The sequence below is a fragment of the Erithacus rubecula genome, assembly GCF_903797595.1.
Source record: "Erithacus rubecula genome assembly, chromosome: 4".
Taxonomy (NCBI): Eukaryota; Metazoa; Chordata; class Aves; order Passeriformes; family Muscicapidae; genus Erithacus; species Erithacus rubecula.
The window spans coordinates 15,643,896-15,663,395 of record NC_136686.1 but is presented as its reverse complement, the minus strand read 5'-3'; the positions used below and the strand labels follow the sequence as shown (position 1 = coordinate 15,663,395).

Below are 19,500 nucleotides of genomic sequence, written 5' to 3'. Positions count from 1 at the left end.
CTGCAGCACTTAATATCATGCCCCTCTTCCCTTTCATGTTCAAAGTTGTACTTGATGAGGAGATAACCCCTGATCAGTCCTGCACGTGCTTCAGGAGCACAACAGCAGTTCAGATTTCTAGCTGGCAAGCTTTCAAAGCAGACTTTTCAGAGAGCAGGGCTGATATGCAGCATTCAAGGGGCACCTCAGCAAACTGGAAGGGCTGCATTCAGCCAGAAAAAGGGCAGCTTGAGACACCTTCTGCTTCTCCTTCAGGGGATGCAAGGGTCAGACTTGCTAATATAGCATGGTTTCTGAAGGAGGGTTTATATGTTTAGACCTTTGGGTTTGCCATCCCAGATGAAAAGGTGATATACCTTCCTGCTGCATCAGTGTCTGGAAATTGAACAGAATTGCTGTGGGTAGAAAGGAAGGAGGCAACAACAGCAGGGCAATTTGGATTTCTTAGCACTAAACAGTGGAGAAAACCTCCCATACTCATACCCATGATGTGCTGAGCAAGGAAGTCAGACATGCAGCCAGCTGTGAGAAGATGCCTGGTGAGCTCTGGGCCATGGTGCTTCTCACGGAGCATCCCATCCTCTGGAACAACACCACACCCGTGCTCAGGTACCACAGGTCCTCTGACACACAAAGGAGCCTCCAGAGTTACCCTGTCCAAATTTCACTGGGCAGGAAAAGTGACATTTATTCCTGCTCCAACAGCCCCAGCCTTTGATGCTGTTCAATTACATGCCAGCATTCCCACAGAAGCCAACACAACCCTGCTTGCTTCTCCTGCCATGGGAAACTGCTCATTCAGCTGTTACTATTTAATCTAAACCCCACAAATCTAAGCTCTGTTTTTAGTGTGTCCTGATCTGCCTTGTAGCTTGGTAGTCTGCCCTTTCTCATACACAACCCCCTTTTTGTACCATGAAGAATGTAAAGCCATTTTGCCAACATCAGCTGCAGCACCGATTTGAAAATATTCATTCAAGGTGTGAATATACCAGAGAGCAGGGAGGTTCTCAAGCTACTGCTGGGTTGAAAAGCAACATTCATGTAAGTACATCCCAAGGAGAGAAGTGACATTCTGACCTGCTGCTTACCCTAGGGCAGGGCAAGTCCAGCCCTGTTCACGTTGTTAGGATAGCAGAGAAGAGCTTGTCACTGAGCAAACTCCTCTACTGCAGCCCATTGCTCAGTGGGACTGTCTGAGCAAAGGTATCAAAAGGCCTGAGTGTGTGACCTCAGGGAAGAGGTGGGAACTGCCTTCTTTCCAGCCTCCTGGCAGCATTGCCCATGCCAGGCTCCCTCACCCTCTACCTGGAGTCTGACCAGTGAAGGTCCTCCCTGGTTTCAGCAGAGGTGGAGGCACTGCAGAGATGGTGCTGCTGTTAGAAATGCCCAGAGCAGGGCTGGGGAGGAGCCAACCACACATCAGTCTCCTGCTCACATCCATACTCCCACCTGTGAAAGACTGCTGCTGCCTTCATTATCCTGAGGCTCCTTGCAAAGCCCTTGCTCAGCAAAGTGCTGACAGCATTCTCAGTGCTGCTGCTTCCCTCTCTCCCCAGGAGAGGAGGAGGTTTGCAGGTGGACAGGACAAACCTGTCCAGAGGAGCAGGCAAGCTGTCACTTTGCACACCATGCACAGCATGGAGCCCTGCACTGGGGGCAGGTCCCTGCCACTCAGATCTGGGTGGGGATGAGGGGCAGCTGCACCTCCTGCAGGACAGGAGCAGTGCCCCCAGCCTGTAAGGATGGCTCTGCTCATGACAGGCTCCAATATACACATGAATATTCACAGCAGCAGAGCAAAACCATCCCTCATGTGCTCCAAGGTCCCTAGCTGCAACAAAATGCTGATCTGCACATCCCTACAGGGGCTTGTCCTCTGACAAGCAGAGGAGACCTGAATAGGTACTTGAATATCCCATTTGGCAGGAGTCACCTTCCCTTGCATTTCTATTTGTGAAAGACTCCTTTCCTGTATCCATTACTCTGCTCCTGTGGCTGTCACCAGCTGACCCTGCCATCTGGCTCACCCTCAGACACCTTGCCCAGCCACTGGACACACAGAGTGTCCCAGCCTAGAAGTTTTCATCCCTTTTGGGGAAGGCAGATGGGCTGAACCTCCTGTCCTGGAGAGGAAAGGGTGCACAAATGAATGCATGAATAACAATCTTCCTGGGACATGTCTGATTTACAAGCACAAGCTTCCTTCAAGTCATACTATTCCCAAAACATCACAGTTACACATGGGTATTTATATAATGAGACATGTAGTTGAATATACACATGCCAAATTGAAAATATATATGTGCTAAATTGAGAGGTAGATGTCAGGAAGACTGAATGTTAACATAAGTAGAAGGATACTTGGGTAGAGGACAAAAAGAGGTGGAAGAGCCTAGCAGAGACAAGGAAACTGGACTGGCTCTGTCACTCTCCTTAGAATGGCTCAGTGCTTGTGAGAAACTCTTCACATGTTCCTCCCCAAAGACAGCACTGATCAGATCAAAGGACTTGTGTAGGTCATGCAAAACTCAAGATTCAGTTAAATCCAGAGTTTATTGGCTTGCTTTTCCTTGATATCAGGAGAAAAAGCTCTCCCTGGAAGCTTTGATGAGGCACTGGCAGTGCCCACCCTTCAGGGGAGCAAAGCAGGGATCCCTGTAATTTCCACAGAAGCTGTTCAGCCTAGTCCATGCCTAGAGTCACAACCCTGTTTAACCACAGAGTGCAGGCAGCCTTCCTCACACTGCATCCCAGGATAAGGCACTACTGAGCCCTGAAACATTCCTCTGGTCTTACTTCCCTTGCTGCTGCCATTGTGGCCAAGCTGTAAGGCTATCACCATCTCAGCCAGTTTTTTGGGACATGACAATGACAGACTTATGTTGGCTGATCTGCCACCTGATGGCCACAGAGAGGTTGGCTGTAACTCACCCTCTCTCTATGAGACACAGCCTTTGTAAAGATTAGGAAGTTAGAGACTTGTGCCATGTCCTGAACTCTGAAATCCTGAAGTTGCCTCTGTAGGCTCTGCCTTTGCCTGCAGAAGTACTAGAAGCAGGAGTTGATCCAGTTTGCTTCATGGTGGGCAACACTCTTGCAGGCCTTGGCTAGCTAATAGCCCAGGGCTACAGCTACAGTGGCTTTGCAGTAGCTACCTGAGAAGCAAACAGCATCCTTGTAAGAGGGGAACACAAGGACACACAGGAATCTCACAAAACACAGGCAGAGCCAGAGCATAAACCCTGAGGAATAAACTTCTGGAACAGGTAATCAAAGCCTAGGATAAGAATTAAACCAACTGTGCTACTTCAGTAAGAATTAAAGGCATGACTGAGGGGATACTGAGCCTGCAACCCTGCAGTGTTCTCCTGCCCTGGGATCTGGGACTGGCTTTCAGTATCAGGACTTCCAGCCAGGCTGGTTTCACATTAGCAGCAATGCAGAGGATTCCCTGACCTCCAGCTGCAAAAGCTGGATGTTCTTCCACTTGGATAAATACATTTCTTGTTTCATCTGCTCTCCATCAAGCCACTGTTCATACCTGGGAAGCACAGAGCTGCCAGGAGAGATGCCAGCAGATTTCCTTTGCCAGCTCGATGGGGAGAAAAGGATGGTTTGTCCTTCACCTTGACACTCACAGTGCCTCCATGCCATTTTTACCTTGAAACATCAAGCTCAGCTTTGGATACCTGCAATCTGGGACCCTAAAAGACATGTGAGAAGCCTTAAAAGCAAATGGGAACTGATTGTAAAATCTTTTTTACCCCATAAATCCTCCTCATTTTGTTATTGGTGCATTTAAGGAGACGAGCAGAAGCCTACATCCAAGAACTTTATGGTGATTTTAGGCAGCTACATGTAGTTTAAATTAACTCTACACAAGCATACATCCATTATGGTTTTTCTGCATATTTTATAAGCAATACATTGTCACAGTTCAACTCAGTGCAATCAGCTCCAGCAGAGTTTCCATTCAGCATTTCTTTCAGCAATTTAGTAGGCAGACCCACTATCAGGGCAGTTAACAATGAACAGATGAGCAGTAGAACCCATCTCTAACAAAGGCATTTACCCTCCTCTAGGGATGCAGCAAGTGCTATAGTGCAGGGTAGAACAAAAAAGTCCAGCTGCTCAATTATTGTTCAATTATTGAATTACCACCATGCTATTCCACCCATGCAGCCTCTGGAGATGGCAAATCCAGGCAGTCTGGCAGGCACTCACTTTAACTTGTGGCTGTCCAACCCTGAAGCATGGCCTCAAGCGTTTTGAATCAAGGTATCAAGGGTTCAGCATGAGCCTTTGCTTCAATGCTTTCGAGTAAATTAAGATTTATTTTTTTCCCACTCAGGGAAAACCTTACTTTCATTTTCTAATCACTTCCAGCCATAAGTAACAGACCCAGTAATGGCACAGCTCAGCCTTAAACCCAGGAGGCTATTTACTGGAAATGGAAAGCTCCCATGCTTCCCAGCATAGTCTGACACCAGGACTGCCTGGCAATGCAGATGCTGCACTAATGGGAACACAGCAACAGCACAGCATAACAGTGCAGTAAAAGCACTAACTAGTTTTGCATGGAATAGAGAAACAGGGAGGTGCCTTATTACGAGGGTTAATCTTGCACATTGAAATTTTTATACCATAGCTACTTTCTCATTATTCAACATTAGTCCTCTAAAAGAATGCTCAAGTTGAGCAAGAAACAGATGTGAAGATGACTGGCCTGCAATTACAATATAATGGATTATAAAAGGGCTGGCAAAGAGGCCACTTATATCATTGTCCCTGCACATTAAGAAGTCTTTAGCAAGACTTGTGAAGCTGGTCTTGCATTTAAAGTACAGAAGCCAACGTGACTACTAAGGGTGGTGGGACAGTTGCCAGGAAGCAGCACTGTGTCTCCTCCTGCCTCAGAAATGCTTCTCTTCATGCCTGCTTAGATGACCAGGGTCTTTTGAAGACAAACTGGTTTATAATTGGTGGCTGAGACACTTAGAAGAACCATGGTGGCGTGGAGATTTCCTCACCCTGGACAGCTGTGCAAAATGGACTTTCCTCTCCTGAGTGACCAGCATTCAATGACTTGAGGATGAAAAGGAGATGGCATCTGCCTCTCCTCCCCTTTCCCAGAGAGGAGGGCAGCACACAGCAGTACAGACTGCCAGGGATGCCCTTCAGGCTCCAACACTGCCAAAAACTAATCTCAGGAGCAGAGCATCCCCTGGGCTCTCCCAGTCAGTGGGACAAACTCCACACACAGGCTCTTCAGCTCCACACACAGACAAACTCTTCAGGCTACACAGAAGACATGAAAAAAAAATAATGTTTTTCAGTGAGACAAGACCCCACATGCTCAAATGCATTACCTCAGGCTCTTCTGGCAGGTAGGGAATTAATGAGACAAATCCCAGGTGCCACAGCTTTCTTGACTCCAGCTCCAAGCTGAAGGCAATTATATGGAGATAAATAAAAATCCAGTAACTGCAACTCTTTATAAGAGGCTGAGGTGTGCCAAGCTGAGGTCTCCTGTGAGGTACCTTCATGATGTTTGTGTACAGCCATAAAAAAACCCCAACAAATTTAGATTTCATCCAGTAGCCTAATTATTCTTAACTAAATGCAACTGGGATTAACAGAATTAAGTAAGAAGTGCAACAGGTTGTAATGACATCACCAGACTACTCAAAGTTTATTTTTAAAAGCTTCCATGCTTTAAATGCCCTGAGGTACTTAATCTGTGCCAGTAAAGTCATCATGAAAGATACTGTCTCTGAATTGAACTGGCCCAGCCCTCAGTCTTGGCTCTGGTCTGAAACACACCCCAAGGAGACACAGCTTTCTTACATCTCTTTTGGCACCAGCTGTGCCTTAGGAATGTGGACAGTGAGCATGTGGACAGTTTGACTTAGGGACAGCTGGGTCTGATTAATGCTTAGATGCTTCACTGAACTGTGCAGTTTGAGATAAATCTGTGGCAATCCTATCTATGTTTTCTAGGGAAAATGCCTCCAGTCCTCACCCAGCAGGGAGTGATGCACACAGTGACAGCCCTGGCTGTCACAGATCCCATGCTGGGTGGGGGAGCAAGGGGGGTACTGCTCCCCTGACCCAGCCCAGAACACAACCATCACCACCAGGATCACACAGCAGAAGTGATCTCCAACACCTGGGACACAAAGAAAAAAAGAAGTACAATTTCTCCCTCCAGCTGGAGGTCTGCTTCTCCAGGTTGGGGCTGTGGGACAGGGGTTCTATCAGGCCTCTGGCTCCCTTGCTGAATAGAGGACAGCAGCTCTTACTCAGTTCCTTTCAGCTGACCCGTGTCTGCACCAGTTTAAAACCACTCTGTTAATCACTCCTGTCTGGTGTGTTTCTCATGCCTCTCCCAAGCCAAGGCTAGGTGGGATAAGATCACAGCTCCCAGCCACACAAACATAAGCAACACAATGCTCATGATTTAGGAGATACTCACACTAGGCTCTGGTGAGAGCCTGGAATAATACACTTGAGACTGGACCCAGAGTGATACCACTCCAGCCCTGCTTAACTTTGGAGCTGATGCCCTCTGCATAGGCTGGAAGGTGATGCTGTTTGATTAAGGTTGACAGGCATTAGAAAGTTTCTCACACCACCTTATGAGAATGCCACTGAGGAGCCCACATCCTCTCTGCTCCCCAGACCATCAAACACCCTGTGACCTCTGCAGTAACCAGTGGGACTAACCCCACTGTGGCTGTGGGGATCCTTGCACAACTCCTGCAGCATTCCAGGCTGTAGGGGGGCCCAGCTGCCTGCTGCCCTGTTCAGACCAACCTCTCTCTGGCCTCAAAGCACTTGACTGCTGCAAACCCCAGGCAATTTTCTAAGCCATTGACCTGGACCAAATTCTCCCTAGTCCTTGGTGCTGACTGGCTTTTCCAACAAGAGACTGTGGTGATTATTGCTATAGCAGCAAGTCCACTAGTGAAGCAGAAAATAAACAAACTTTATCAAGGTAATAAATGATGGAGAAAACACCATTCCCTTAGGTGGCAAGAGAAATAACACTAGCAGCAGCAGGACCAGCATCATACTGGAGCAGGATGAGAGGAATGGCAGTTAGCTGGTTATCCCATCTCTTGCCTCAGCAGGACATGTTTTTAGCACTGGCTTCATTACCAAGAGCAAGTTACTCTGAACATCATCATTCCCTTGCCTGGCTTGAACCACTTCACAACCTATCTTAGTACTTATTTCCTTTTTACCTAAAAGACAAATTTTCATGTGGGCAGGCCAGCCAGGGAGCTATGAATACATGAGCCACTGCAGGAGGACATGCAAGAAGGGTTTGACCTGGTGCCCCAGGGAGAGCAGCTCCCACATAGAAAGGATGCAAAAGCCTCCCATCCCCACACAGCTACAGCAAAGGCAGCCTAAAAATCACTCACCAGGGCAAATACACCAAGCCCTGGCACAATCTGTGATAACTGACTGGCTACTTTCACCTTTTTGGTACCTCAAAAGAGCAGCTGACACCAATGAGGAAATGATGTGGAGCACCTCCCCACAGACCATGCACAGGACTCACACTGAAGGAGGCACACGAGCAGAGAGAAGTCCTGCTCCCGCCACAGCCCAGGAAAAGCAGCCAGTGCAGGAGCCCAGGCTATGCTCTGCCTCTCACAGGAGGAACAACTCAGCTAATGAGCCCTTTTAATAGCTATGGGGGTCAGTCAGAATTAGCAGCTGAGACTGCAGGGCTGCAGCACAGGTGGGTTTGGAGGCTCTCCAACAATGTCCACCTGGGGTTCCCTGGGCTCTCCTGTTTGTAGTTTACTGCTTGTTTCCATGGTCAGCAGTGGGATTTAATGTCCCCCTTCATCACAGCCACCAGACCTGAGGTGCCTCAGGCCTTGTCACAGGACCTGGAGAGAAGCTTCACTGTTGGGATCTGGGAGAACTTCTGGTGTACAGCCTGACTTCAGGGCAAGCAATTCCCCTTCATGCTACAGAGCATTTGGACAGCAGGAAACACCATGGTTTGATTTTGACTCTCTTTCTCATTTTTAAGATTGGTATTATCAACATTACTATCCCAAGTGAGCTCAAACCCAGGAATCATGCAGAAGCATCTAGGAATGTGTGCCAGGAAGAAGGGATTTACAACAAAATTAGTTTCATTATAATCTCACTTTTTTTCTTTTTTCTTTGCACTCTGTAAATTTATTTGTTTGACACATTCCTGATAGAGGCACTAAAGCCTGTCATGGAGAGCTTATGTCAGTATAACATGTCCAATCACCAAGACTGTGTGAGCACCAGCCCACATCTTTTCTTATCCTCAGGCTCCAAAAAATTCCTGCTCCAATATTTTTATATGCCCAGACTCAAACGCATATGCTGCATAGTTGCTCCTACACGACCAATAACCTGAACTTTAGGGGGAGTAAAATAAAATGTAATTCAAGTGGAATAGGAAACTCCAAACCTTCCACCTCCAGTAGAACTTGTTCATGGCTGGTCCTCAAGAAAAAGAACAAAACCAAGCACAGCACCTACTTTTCTTACTTTTATATAAAATAGACATTTACATACATTTTCTTCTGCAAAGACTTTGAGCATAACTCCTTGATGTAAAATCTAGCCATAAATCCCACCGTGAAAAAAGCAAAGACTTTGCAAATTCCTGCACCACTGACATACATCCAGCTGCTGCTAAGAGTAAATTTATTTTTCAAATATTTCTAATCCTGTTTTCTTGTGGTTTTTTTTTTCTTTTTTAAAAAAGATATGCACTGCTAATTAAAAAAAAAAAAATTAGATACAGAAATAAGAACCATATGAACAACAGGCAATGCAAACAACTTCTGCATGAGAGGAACACGCAGCGTGACATCCACTTCAGGCAGAGATTTCTACAGTAATACAGTGGTAGAAGCCATAACTTTTACAGAGGATACCACTAGGGGTATTTTCCAGAAGAAAAAAAAATTCAGCAAGTCAGTACAAACATGGCAATGAACTTTTGCACAAAGTTATCAAGGTTATCTGAAGCAACTTTGCCACATTAAAACACCAGTGAATGCCAAGCGCTGTTTTTTTTTCTTTTTCTCTTTTGCTGCTGGGTTTAAATGTACATGAAAGCAAAATGGTGCATTTTGAAATTGCTGCAAGAGACTGAAGGTTGGGGGAAAAGCCCTCTAAGGGCTAATTTTTTTGAAAGATTGTGCATAATTGCATATATGAAAGATAGAAATTGAGCACTTGGTCAACTGAATCACATAAAGATTGAAGAGACTTAAGCATACACCAGCTGTTTCAATGAGCTGGAGGACAAGTGGGCAAAGGACCATATAATAATATTCTAAATTGCTTAATTAATAATTTAGACTGACAATGATCTTCTTTCACCAAATATTGTACACCATATCTGGCCTGGTTTCTGTGACTGGAGAAGCTTTCATTGTTTTTGGAACATTTTAGGGGTGTCCAGCCTCCCCTGCAAATTAGGCTATTTATTTTGAATTTTATGACTTTACTTCTTTCTACCCCCATGCATGCTTGCACAGCCCCCTGTCCTCCTTGAGATCTCTGGAATGAAGGCCATTTGCACTGCTGCATTCATCTACTGTTTGGCCAAAACAAATTGCCTGCACATTTGTAGGAAAATCTAGTCCAAGGAGAGAAACAAAATGCCCCACACTGCATCATTTATCCTGAGGGACAGAATAGGGATGGAAGCAAAGAGTGCTGGAATTTAAATAAGCAATAAAATAAAATCCATCAGCTGCAAATATTATTCATGGGGCAAGGAAAAAGCAACACAATTATTATGTTTCTCATTTAGGATTAAAATGCACAGTGAGTACATGAGAGTCCTACCTAACCAGCTTTCCATTAATCCTCTGCTTTAAAATTAGTGAGCACTGAGGTTTAGCCAATGCAACTTGCAGAGAACATGAACTCTCCTGCACCAGGCAGATCTTCAACCATTTATTAATTTGCAATCTCTGCTAACCATGCTGAGCATTGGAGCTGGCAGAAAACAATGTGTTTATAACTCATTATTTTAGAAGCAGTGCAGTGCTAGAGGAAGAGAACATTTCCCATGATGTATTAAGATAATATAAAGTTATCACAAGGTAAGTTGCTCGATTTATCTTTCACAATAGCATTCCATTTTGGTGGAGGTAACTCATTTCATATCATAGTCTCTTCTTCTTTGCCTGCAATAAACCTTTGATATGATTAATGCCCTGAACAAATAGAGGTCTTCAGCATGAGTGCCATCAGGACAGGGAGTCAGCTCAGAACTTTACAAAGGTTTAACTGCTTTGGTAGCCCATGGTCTGAGCCATTCTCCAAATCTGCTGCCAGCCTGCAGCCTGTAATCCTGCATAGATGGGGTATAAAGTGCTGGTTCAGGAATGTGGGCTTCATTATTGAGCTCTCCTCTATCCCTAACTTCCATAAATTCAGCTCCAAAACATGGAGAGCTGGCCTGGTTTACATGGAAATGTAAACTGGTTCAACTGGCATTAAAATCCCTGGATGTGTTATCTGCTTAATTCAGGCAAGTGGACATGCCTTGTCTTCCAACCAAACCACCTCCCTTACTGGGAGCATGGCCTCATCTTTTTCCTTTTTCTGCAAGTAAGACAGTGTTGCACAAATGGTAATCAACCCTTCTCCAGGATCTGGGAGGGGGGCATCCAAAGCTGTACTATACTTCTACACATACACCAGTTTTAGGAGGTCAAGATGGCTTTGGTCAGGTTTTAGGACAAGCAGGAGACAGTAATTTCTACCAGATCTCTCAGGAGACAAACTAAGATTTATGCTGAAGTTAAAAACATAAAACTAAGTCTTCCCCCTCACAAAGCATTGCTATAAAAAATACAACTTCTGTATTTGAAAAAATATGTTTAATTAGCCACTTTTTAAAGCCACAAACTGCAGTGAGGCCTGTAGAATATATAGTAATTATATAATATATCTTTATGAGGAAAAGTTTATAGTTGATATAAATTTTTAAAGGAGGCCTGTTTTCCCCCATGCTACCCCCCAAGCTTCACCTGGCTGTTAGAGCACTTTGCAGATGCCTCTTCCCTGGGGGGCTTTGCACAGTACCACTGTCAGGGCTGCACCAAACACTGTTCTGCCAGCCCCCAAATTCACTGCACCACAGCCAGCCTGGGCACACGGGGCTTTGGGAAGCTGCCCCAAAGACAGGCTCACCTTGTGGACAGGCAGAGAGTTTTCTGGTCCAGGTACCTCTGAATATCCCAGTAAGGAACCAGCTACAACCCTGCAGTGCATGCCAGGGAACTGTCTGCAGTCAGAGGCCATTTAAGCTATGGTTTCCCCATCTCATGGGACTGTGCTGGCATGATGCCACCCCTCCTCCTGGCCATCCTGGCAGCCCAGGGGTGTGCAAACCTATTCTCTGCATGGCAGCCAGTCACTGGGCACCTGCAGAATTGTCAGTTCAGCCAGTCCACAGCCACAACAGTCTTGTGAAAACACAAGAGAGGGTTGCTGGCCCAGCCCCAGGAGCTCAAACCTGCCCCTGCCCCAAAAACTCAACAGTGAAACAACTTGCTTATTCTGATCCCAGTGCTCCCCTGGAAGCTGGTTTGGAGGGAGAGAGCCCAAACACTTGTGGTGCCACCTCTTCCCCCCAGCAGTCTTTCCATTCTGCCCAGCTGTAGCTGATTGGTCTCCTTGGCCAGTGGGGACTAAGTCCAGCCTGGTTTCAGTGGGTGCACAGCCATGGCTCTGGCAGGTCCATAAACCCTGGCAGGGCAGACAACTGCACCTGGAGTCCCTCTGAGCTCCAAAAGCAGTTGGAGCCACATCAATAATTTGTCAGTAATTTGACCATCAGCTTCAGCAAGACACCAGGCTTTTCAAATGAAACCAGCAAAACCTCCAGCACATGGCTGAACCATCCCACTGAGGGAATCTGGAGCCTGCTGAGGTGCCATGGCCAGCTCAATGCAGGCACCACAGGTGTGCCTGCCACAAAGGCTTTTCCTCACAGCAGTGTTTTAAGGCTGTGAGGCATTGCACACCTAACTGAGCTGTACTAATAATGCCAAACCCTGGGCTGCTGACCACAGTCAAGCTTGAACAAAACGACTTTTCTAGCAGTTTAGTGCTGCAAGAGGAACAATCTGATGACCTACCCTGATGCCCAAACCCAAAGGCACAAAGCAGGGTCCCACTAACACTCCCTGTGAACTGGTGCAAACCCTGGTGGAAGCAGCAGAAGTGCTGCTATTGCAGGGCCAGTGTGGTCCAATGTGCTCAGCAGCCTCTTGCCTCAGAATCATGAGAGGGAATTTCTCCAGCATGCCTCACTGATACTCCCTTTCTCTAACTTCAGACAATATGAGTCACAACCCTCGACCATGTGGCCAGCTGTGAAGGATATTGCCCAATTCGTATAAAACAGAGAAAATATATTAAGTATTTGATTATTATAAGTTAAATAAATAAAGCTCAAAAATAAAAGCCTCAGTTCTGAAGAGAATTTGTTTTCCCACATCAGTATTTAAAAATATAGATTTATGAGGGGTCAGCTATAGGTAATTTTCTGTATCTTTTAGGGGAGTGGTGAGAACACTTTGACCAAGTATTTTGTCAGTGTTACCCCTATGACAAATGGGCTTTGTCCCTGCACACCCATAAAAGAACCTCCTTCGTACCTTTCCAGGCTAGGAAATGTTCCCTAATCCCTCTGTGGCTTTACTTTACCTCCTATATTGATTAGATAGGTTGTTTGTTTTCCATACTGGGGACTAAACAGGAGAACAAGTAATCCTAGAGCTTCCCATTGCCTTTGGATGCTTCAATTTTTTTTCAGAGTAATAATTATTTGGCCTGGAGGGAGAGGTCAAAGGGTAAAGCCATATGATACTTGACAAAAGTGACATCATGAACCTGAATTACTACAAAATTATTATCTAATGAGTAAAACATTCAGGCTAGGTTTTCCCTCAAAGGATCATCTGTCCTACTTGTAGAATCATCCTTCCAGGGTGATTTTTAATTAGTTTCCCCTTTCTTTAGAATAACTTTCAAGCCACATTTAGAGCTGTAAAATGACCACCATTTCCCCAGCATTAACCCCTTGGAACCTTTTATGTGTGACCATTATGACCATCTTTCCTGTCTGCAGCACTTGCAATGAAGCCCATCAGTGGTGCTCTACATGGATGAGGTGAGCCTGTGTGGAGTAACAGGAGGTGCTACTTCACCCCTGCTGCAAGGAATGAGTGCTTTGTCTTCATGGTTTGCCTGGTGACAACCAAGATATTGAAGGTACATGTCCCACCCACACTCCCACTGTGACTAACTTGGGCTCAGCCTAGACATAAATCTTGATTAAAAGAAGGTTTTCATTCATGCTCCAGCATGTCCCAGAGGATCCGAGTGACTCCTGTAACTTTGATCCAACCTAAGCATGCATTCCAAGTTTGCCCTCCATAATTTTGAGTCCTATCAAAGTTCTTTCAGCATCACTCTGAGCAACAGGCTTCCACCATGCTCTTCTCCAAGGGGCACGAGCGATTTTCTGCTGGTGACTGATTGCTATGTTTGGTCTTTCTCCTGGACTTCTTGAAACCGTTTCTCCAAGCGATCCAGTTTGGCCAGATTCTCCTTCAGCAGTTTGCTGTTTGGAACCAGCTGTAAGGCTTTCTCATAGTAGTCACGGGCAGTGATGTAGCTCCCCTGCAAAGAAAATGAGAGGTAAGTTTATTTCACATTCCACACAGAAAGTTCATTCTGAGGATAAAGTGAAAAATGTAATACAGGGGAAATGAGAGTTTAAAAAACCTGACATTGTTGGTTCACAAAAACACTTCTTCTTTATGAAATAGATCACCAACACTGTTAAGCTAAATTTGATGAAACTCACGCAGCAAGAAATAGATTTACATTTTTCTGTTATGTTGCACCAGAAGTGTTAATTTTACTCAGCAATGGGATAGCTTAAGGACATCACACAATGTGACTCCTTAAGACCCAGATCATAATGATATGCTAAAGTATTCAAAAGAATAAGCAACCACAGGGTACGCTATCTATTTCCATAATTTCATGCCAGTATTCTGCATTAGGCATCTTTATTAAATTAATTAGGTAGAGAAGAACCTTAAAAGTCAACTCAAGGTGACATTTTTCTAAGGTAGGTCAACAACTGAAGCAGGAAAGCTTTAGAGAGGAGCAGGTTGTTCCTTGCCGTCTGCGCTCTCACAATATGAAATCTGCTTTACTAAGCAACCTGGCTGGGAATTCTAGCTGGGGTGAAGAGAATTCCCTCCTTTTTGGATAAAATATGTCCAAGGGACTTGCTGTTCATAAACATGGAACTCTTGGCAGTCTGAAGCCAATTTAGCTTTTTGTCCTGAGTAGTAGTCTCTGCACCTGGCAGCTTAAGAAAACCAAAACTGTCATACCTTGATGTGCTCGATGCCTCCCATATTCATCCAGGCCTGTGCTTGGTCTGGGTTGAGCTCCACAGCCCGTTTATAGCTCTAGAGAAACATGAAACATTTCTAGGTTAAGAGTCTGACTCTTCAAACAAAAACCAGTGCTGGAGGGCAAAGAGAAATGCAGTTTTGTCTCCTGAAGCCATTCAGAATGCAGTTCAAATTCCTCTCATATACAATGTGCAAAGTGAATTACAGTTTCTTTCCAGAAGAGGCACAGAAAGTACTGCTTCATGGCTCAGTTCAGCTCACAGGTTTTCCTTTCACAACAGGAAAGGATTTTCAAATCAGGATTAAATATCTCCAGGAATATTGAAAATATTCAGAACAGTCCAAATAATATTTTCTGAATCAGAGAATAATGAAATGGTTTGGGTTGGGTGAGACTTTAAAGATTATCTACTTCCAGCTCCCCTCCTACAGGCAGTGACACCTTCCACTAGATCAGATTGCTTCTGTACTATTATTAATGCTAACATAATTTCTGAGCTATCAAGCATCCTCCTTCACAAGATAAGTCAGCCTTTTAGTTATTGGCTTCTGAGATGAGATTTAACAACATGGTGAGCTCTCACAGGACCCCAAGCTTCCAGCTGAGCCATCTGGAGCTCAGCAAGAGGGGCTGGGGCTGGAAGGAGCAGTGGCAATTCCACCATAATTGTGCACTTAACCTCTCAGAGCAGGAAACGGTATTTCCATACAGGAATGAAGAAAAAAGTTGCAATTAAGTGTGATAAAGTTAGCTGCCTCATAGCACTCTCTGTACCACTGATGGACTCTGAGCTCCTAAGGCCAACAGCCAAGAGTGTATGCACCACAGAGTTTCATACACAATGAGCAAACTCTATCTTTTAGCCTACACAACCACCAGTAGGTCTCAGAGCAGTCATACCTCGAAAGCCTTGTCGAGCAGATTCTGTTCTCTTAGCTGATTTCCTTTAGTGAAAAAGAGCTCTGATATGACTTTTGGATCCTTTGGTTTTAGCTGAAGTGCTTTTTCTATAGCTTCAAGTGCCTGTGAAAAAGCAAGAGGACATTGTGTGCCTTACATTCAGTGCCTTCCCACTTCTCATTTTTTCCTTTCTGCTATGGACTTCCTGCATAAGAATCATCTTCCTCCTTCCTCTGTTTGCCGTACATCATTAACACACAGGGAAATGAGATTTTTTAATGCCTGGGGTTGATGGGCAGTGGGGCTGACAGCAGCAGGAGGTGTAAGTGATAAGAAAGTCACACTGCTTATCTTCAGTCTTAGTATGTAGATAAACTGAAGGTTTTAGTGAAGAAATAATCTACTGAATATGTGCTGAGGCAAGTGAAACATCCCCAGAGAGATGGAACGTAAAATTAAACCTGAGGTCTGTGTGTGAGCCTTGGGACAGGGTATCCCCTGCCATGGTACCTTGGCATAGAGCTCCTGCTTGCTGTAGATGGCTGACAGAAGGCGGTAGCACTCCAGACATTCTGCATCCTCATCAAGGATATGGTTCGTCATCTTCTCGGCTTCCTTCGTCCGCCCCATCATCGCCAAAACCTGAGCCTGTAACAGAGCCACGTTGTGAAGGGTTATGATCTTGCAAAGCTCACCCTCTGTCACACTCTGGGCTGCCCCCCTGGCAGCTGCTGCCCCGTGGTGGCCCTGCCCTGGTCCCAGGCTCACCAGTGCCAGTCGGATGTCCTTGCTGGAAGGCTGCAGCGCTGCCGCTTCCCGGTAAACCTGCAGCGCCTCTTCGTATCGCCCCGTGTTGTAGTACAGAGCCCCCAGCGGGGACAGGATCTCAGCCTTCCGAGACACCTTCAGTGCCCTGCAGTTTGGGGAAAAGGGATGCTTCAAGGTGGTGTGATGAGCAAAGGGGAGGAGTCAGGTGGGTTTGTGAGGGGATGGAGAACCAAAGCTCTGCACCATCCCAACCTGGGAAGCGCAAATTTCAAGTTCTGGGGAGGGATCGTCATCGTTATCTTCGTATCTTGGTGTATGATTTGACTATGAACCACTGAATATAGTACTATCAAAATTAAGAATGTTACACCTGTAGTACATCAGAAGCCACCTACAAGTTACAAAGAACAGGTTCCCACTGTGGAGCTCATTTCAATTATTACTTAGAGTGATTTCCACCTATAGAAATTAATGTAGGTCTCTCACCACACAAGCAGAATTTGTTACCCCACAGGCAATTCAGAACTTCCTTTCCCTGGAATCCAGGGGAATTAATATCCATCCCAAGTATTATATAGTATCAACCCCCTTTGACACTTCACAGATTTCTGTCTAATTAAGGATGAAAGACATCAGTGTCTCTTCTTGAACCCATATGTGTTGCAGAACTTGCTGAGAGCTACTGTTAGGGAATGTGCCCACAGCAGTAATCCCTCTAGCCACCAGAGAAGGAGAAGGAGCCATCTCCAAAGCACCCATGAGCCTCCAGCAGGGGTGGAGATGGTTGACAGTGGTGAAATCAGGGGAATGTGAACACAAATTTATATGCCAAAACAAAGGCAAACATACTCCCACCCAATCCATCCTGCTGCGTGCCAAGAGTCAGAGCCTGATAGCTGGAACACTGCTGGGAAAGGCTAGAGTTCCTAATGGTGCCATGAGTTTGGAGCTGAGCTGTGCAGCACTTGTGGCTGTTACTGCAGCAACCACAGACCACCTTCAGGCAGGGTGGGAGTTGTGGTAACACAGCTTGCTCCCACCACCAAGAAACCTCCAACTTTATCATCAGAGCATCTCCCAGCATAAAGCAACAGTGTCCATCCTAGGGGCTTGGGAATAGTCCAGGGAAATCAACACTGCCTGAGCCCATTCTGCTTTTCCAAGCACTCTCCAAAAATAGCCAAATCTAGCTTCAAACAGGTGGAGAATGGAAGGAGGAAACCTCATGCGTGCACTGATAGATCTGCATATCAGAAACTCTAGCAGCAGCAAGTCATACAGGGGCAGGAGGAAACCCTCTGTCTCCCACCCCAGATTCTCACCTCTTGTACCACACTTCAGCCTCTTTGTTCTGCCCCAGGGAGCGGTGAAGTCTGCCCAGGTTCACCATGGCCACGTGGTGAGCAGGGCTCAGGAGGATGGCCTGCCTGTAGTGGGACATGGCTCTCTCAGGAGACCCTGGAAAGGAAAGCCATTAAACCAGAAAAAAACCTGTGCATCAGAAAAATCCTGTCTCAAACTCAGCACACAAGAGTGTTCTGGCTTTCTTTCTTTTTTCTATTGCTGTATGTATGGAAATATTTTGAGAAAGACATCAGCATTTTGAATCTAAGTATAAGAGAAATCGATGTCCAAATTAATACTTAGACCCCAATATTGAGAAATGATCCTGAGAAATAGATTTTCTAGGGGTGGGTTTTTGCAAGTTGAGGATACAGTCACAACAAGATGACTCCTGACTGAAAGAACCCTCTTGATCATGCAGCAGTGGGAACACAACCCCTGTGCTAAGGACAGAGCCCACCTCAGAGAAGGGGCTGGGGCATGTCCTGGTGGAGCATCCTTTTACCCTGGCCCACTGGAGAAATAGGCAATGAAGAATGAAGAATAAGCCTCCCAGTATTCCCCACAACACCACCAGAACTGCAAATAGTTTCAGCTCTCTCCAAACAAAGATTATTCCCTCCACCACTGCTGTGTTGCTCTGAGCTCCAGCTCAGCCTCTGTGTATTTCTCAACAAGACTGGGAGTAGCTGCCAGGGACCAGCTAATTCCCATTCAGGGAAATAAATCCCAGAGCAGAGGTGTCCAGGTGCCTAATGTGGGGCACGTAGGCACTGTCTCTGTGCTGCACAGGAGCCATTGGGTGGCACTGCTTCACTGTGTGAAAATGTGCAAGGTCCTGCAGCCCATGACATCACCAAGCACCACAACAAAATACAAGCAAAAAGAGAGGTGCAAGATCAATGCACCTGAACTTTACACCCCAATGCCTAAAGTTCTACTTTTAATGTCGTATTTTTATCTAGGTAAATAATGGTAAAAGTGTAAGTCTCAGCATTTCAACAATGCAAATATTGCATTTTTATCCCAGGGCTTGTTTAATTAGGTTTCAAACTGCAGACCAGATAATCTTCTGATGAAAACCAATACTCAAAGAGCTTTGTCCACTAACAAAGCTTCTCAGTGTTGGCATTTTTAAAACCAATTCACTTCACAATGTATTTAATTCCATTTTGAGCTGGAAAACAAATCTCAAAAACAGCCAATGCCATATTGGGGCACAGAACATGCTGCTGTGGGAGTTTTGTTTTCATAGCTTCACAGATCTAGTTGGATTTTTCTGTGACCATTTTAAAAGATACATGGACACATCTTAGCATCTCCTTTAAGGGAGTGAGGAGGAACATCTGTGGAGAGGTTTAGAAGTGTTCAAGATTCACCCAAGGCTGAGGACATGTTGTTCAAGGTACGACTTTTACAAAACATCCACAGCAGCCTCGATTTTTCCCCACCACTGAGCAGGCAGATGTTTTTGAAAATTATATCTACAAAACATCCTGGGAAGCAGCTGTGCACTCACTTCAGTCCCTGAGCCAGCCAGCACCTCCCCTGCTCAGCACACAGGCACAATGTGCATCGTTAAGGGAGACACACTGGATGTCTGTGACCACTGCAGAGCTGTCTGGAGTTGTGGCTCCTCAGAGCCAGCACTTGCTGGAGGCTTGTTGCACAAAATCCTGCAAGTTAATTGGCATGGTGCTTCAGAGCATCTCCCTGTGCCGCCGGCGAAGAGCGCAGCCTGTGACAGGCTCACCACCAGGCACTTCCTTCACGCCTTGTCATGTCTCTAGGAGGGTTATTGACACATCATGCCCCAAGTATCAAAAGTCAGCGGGATTTTTTCCAGTTGTTTGTCTGTAGGGAAGTGTAGGAGTAAACCAGGAAATGATAGTTTTGACTTTGGCAGAGTACACGAGTGCAAAAATCAAAAAGTGCTCTGCACTACATTTGAACCACAAATTTTGGCAGGAATAGGACAGTTTATCTGGGTTGGCAAGCAAAGATGAGTGCTAC

At 45.6% G+C, this 19,500-nt stretch overlaps 1 protein-coding gene across 1 annotated transcript in view; it reads right to left on the bottom strand.

Annotated features, from left to right (window-relative positions):
• Positions 1-8,538: 8,538 nt before the first annotated feature.
• TMTC1 (transmembrane O-mannosyltransferase targeting cadherins 1) overlaps positions 8,539-19,500 on the bottom strand; it is a 132,392-nt gene continuing 121,430 nt past the window's right edge. Inside the window, exons 15-20 of the mRNA XM_079303430.1 lie at positions 17,466-17,601; positions 16,144-16,288; positions 15,886-16,023; positions 15,376-15,498; positions 14,451-14,528; positions 8,539-13,722 (exon numbers count right to left, since the gene is read on the bottom strand). Of these exons, the coding sequence (XP_079159556.1) occupies positions 13,582-13,722; positions 14,451-14,528; positions 15,376-15,498; positions 15,886-16,023; positions 16,144-16,288; positions 17,466-17,601 (761 nt within the window). The 3' untranslated portion in view covers positions 8,539-13,581. The remainder of the gene's footprint in view (positions 13,723-14,450; positions 14,529-15,375; positions 15,499-15,885; positions 16,024-16,143; positions 16,289-17,465; positions 17,602-19,500) is intronic.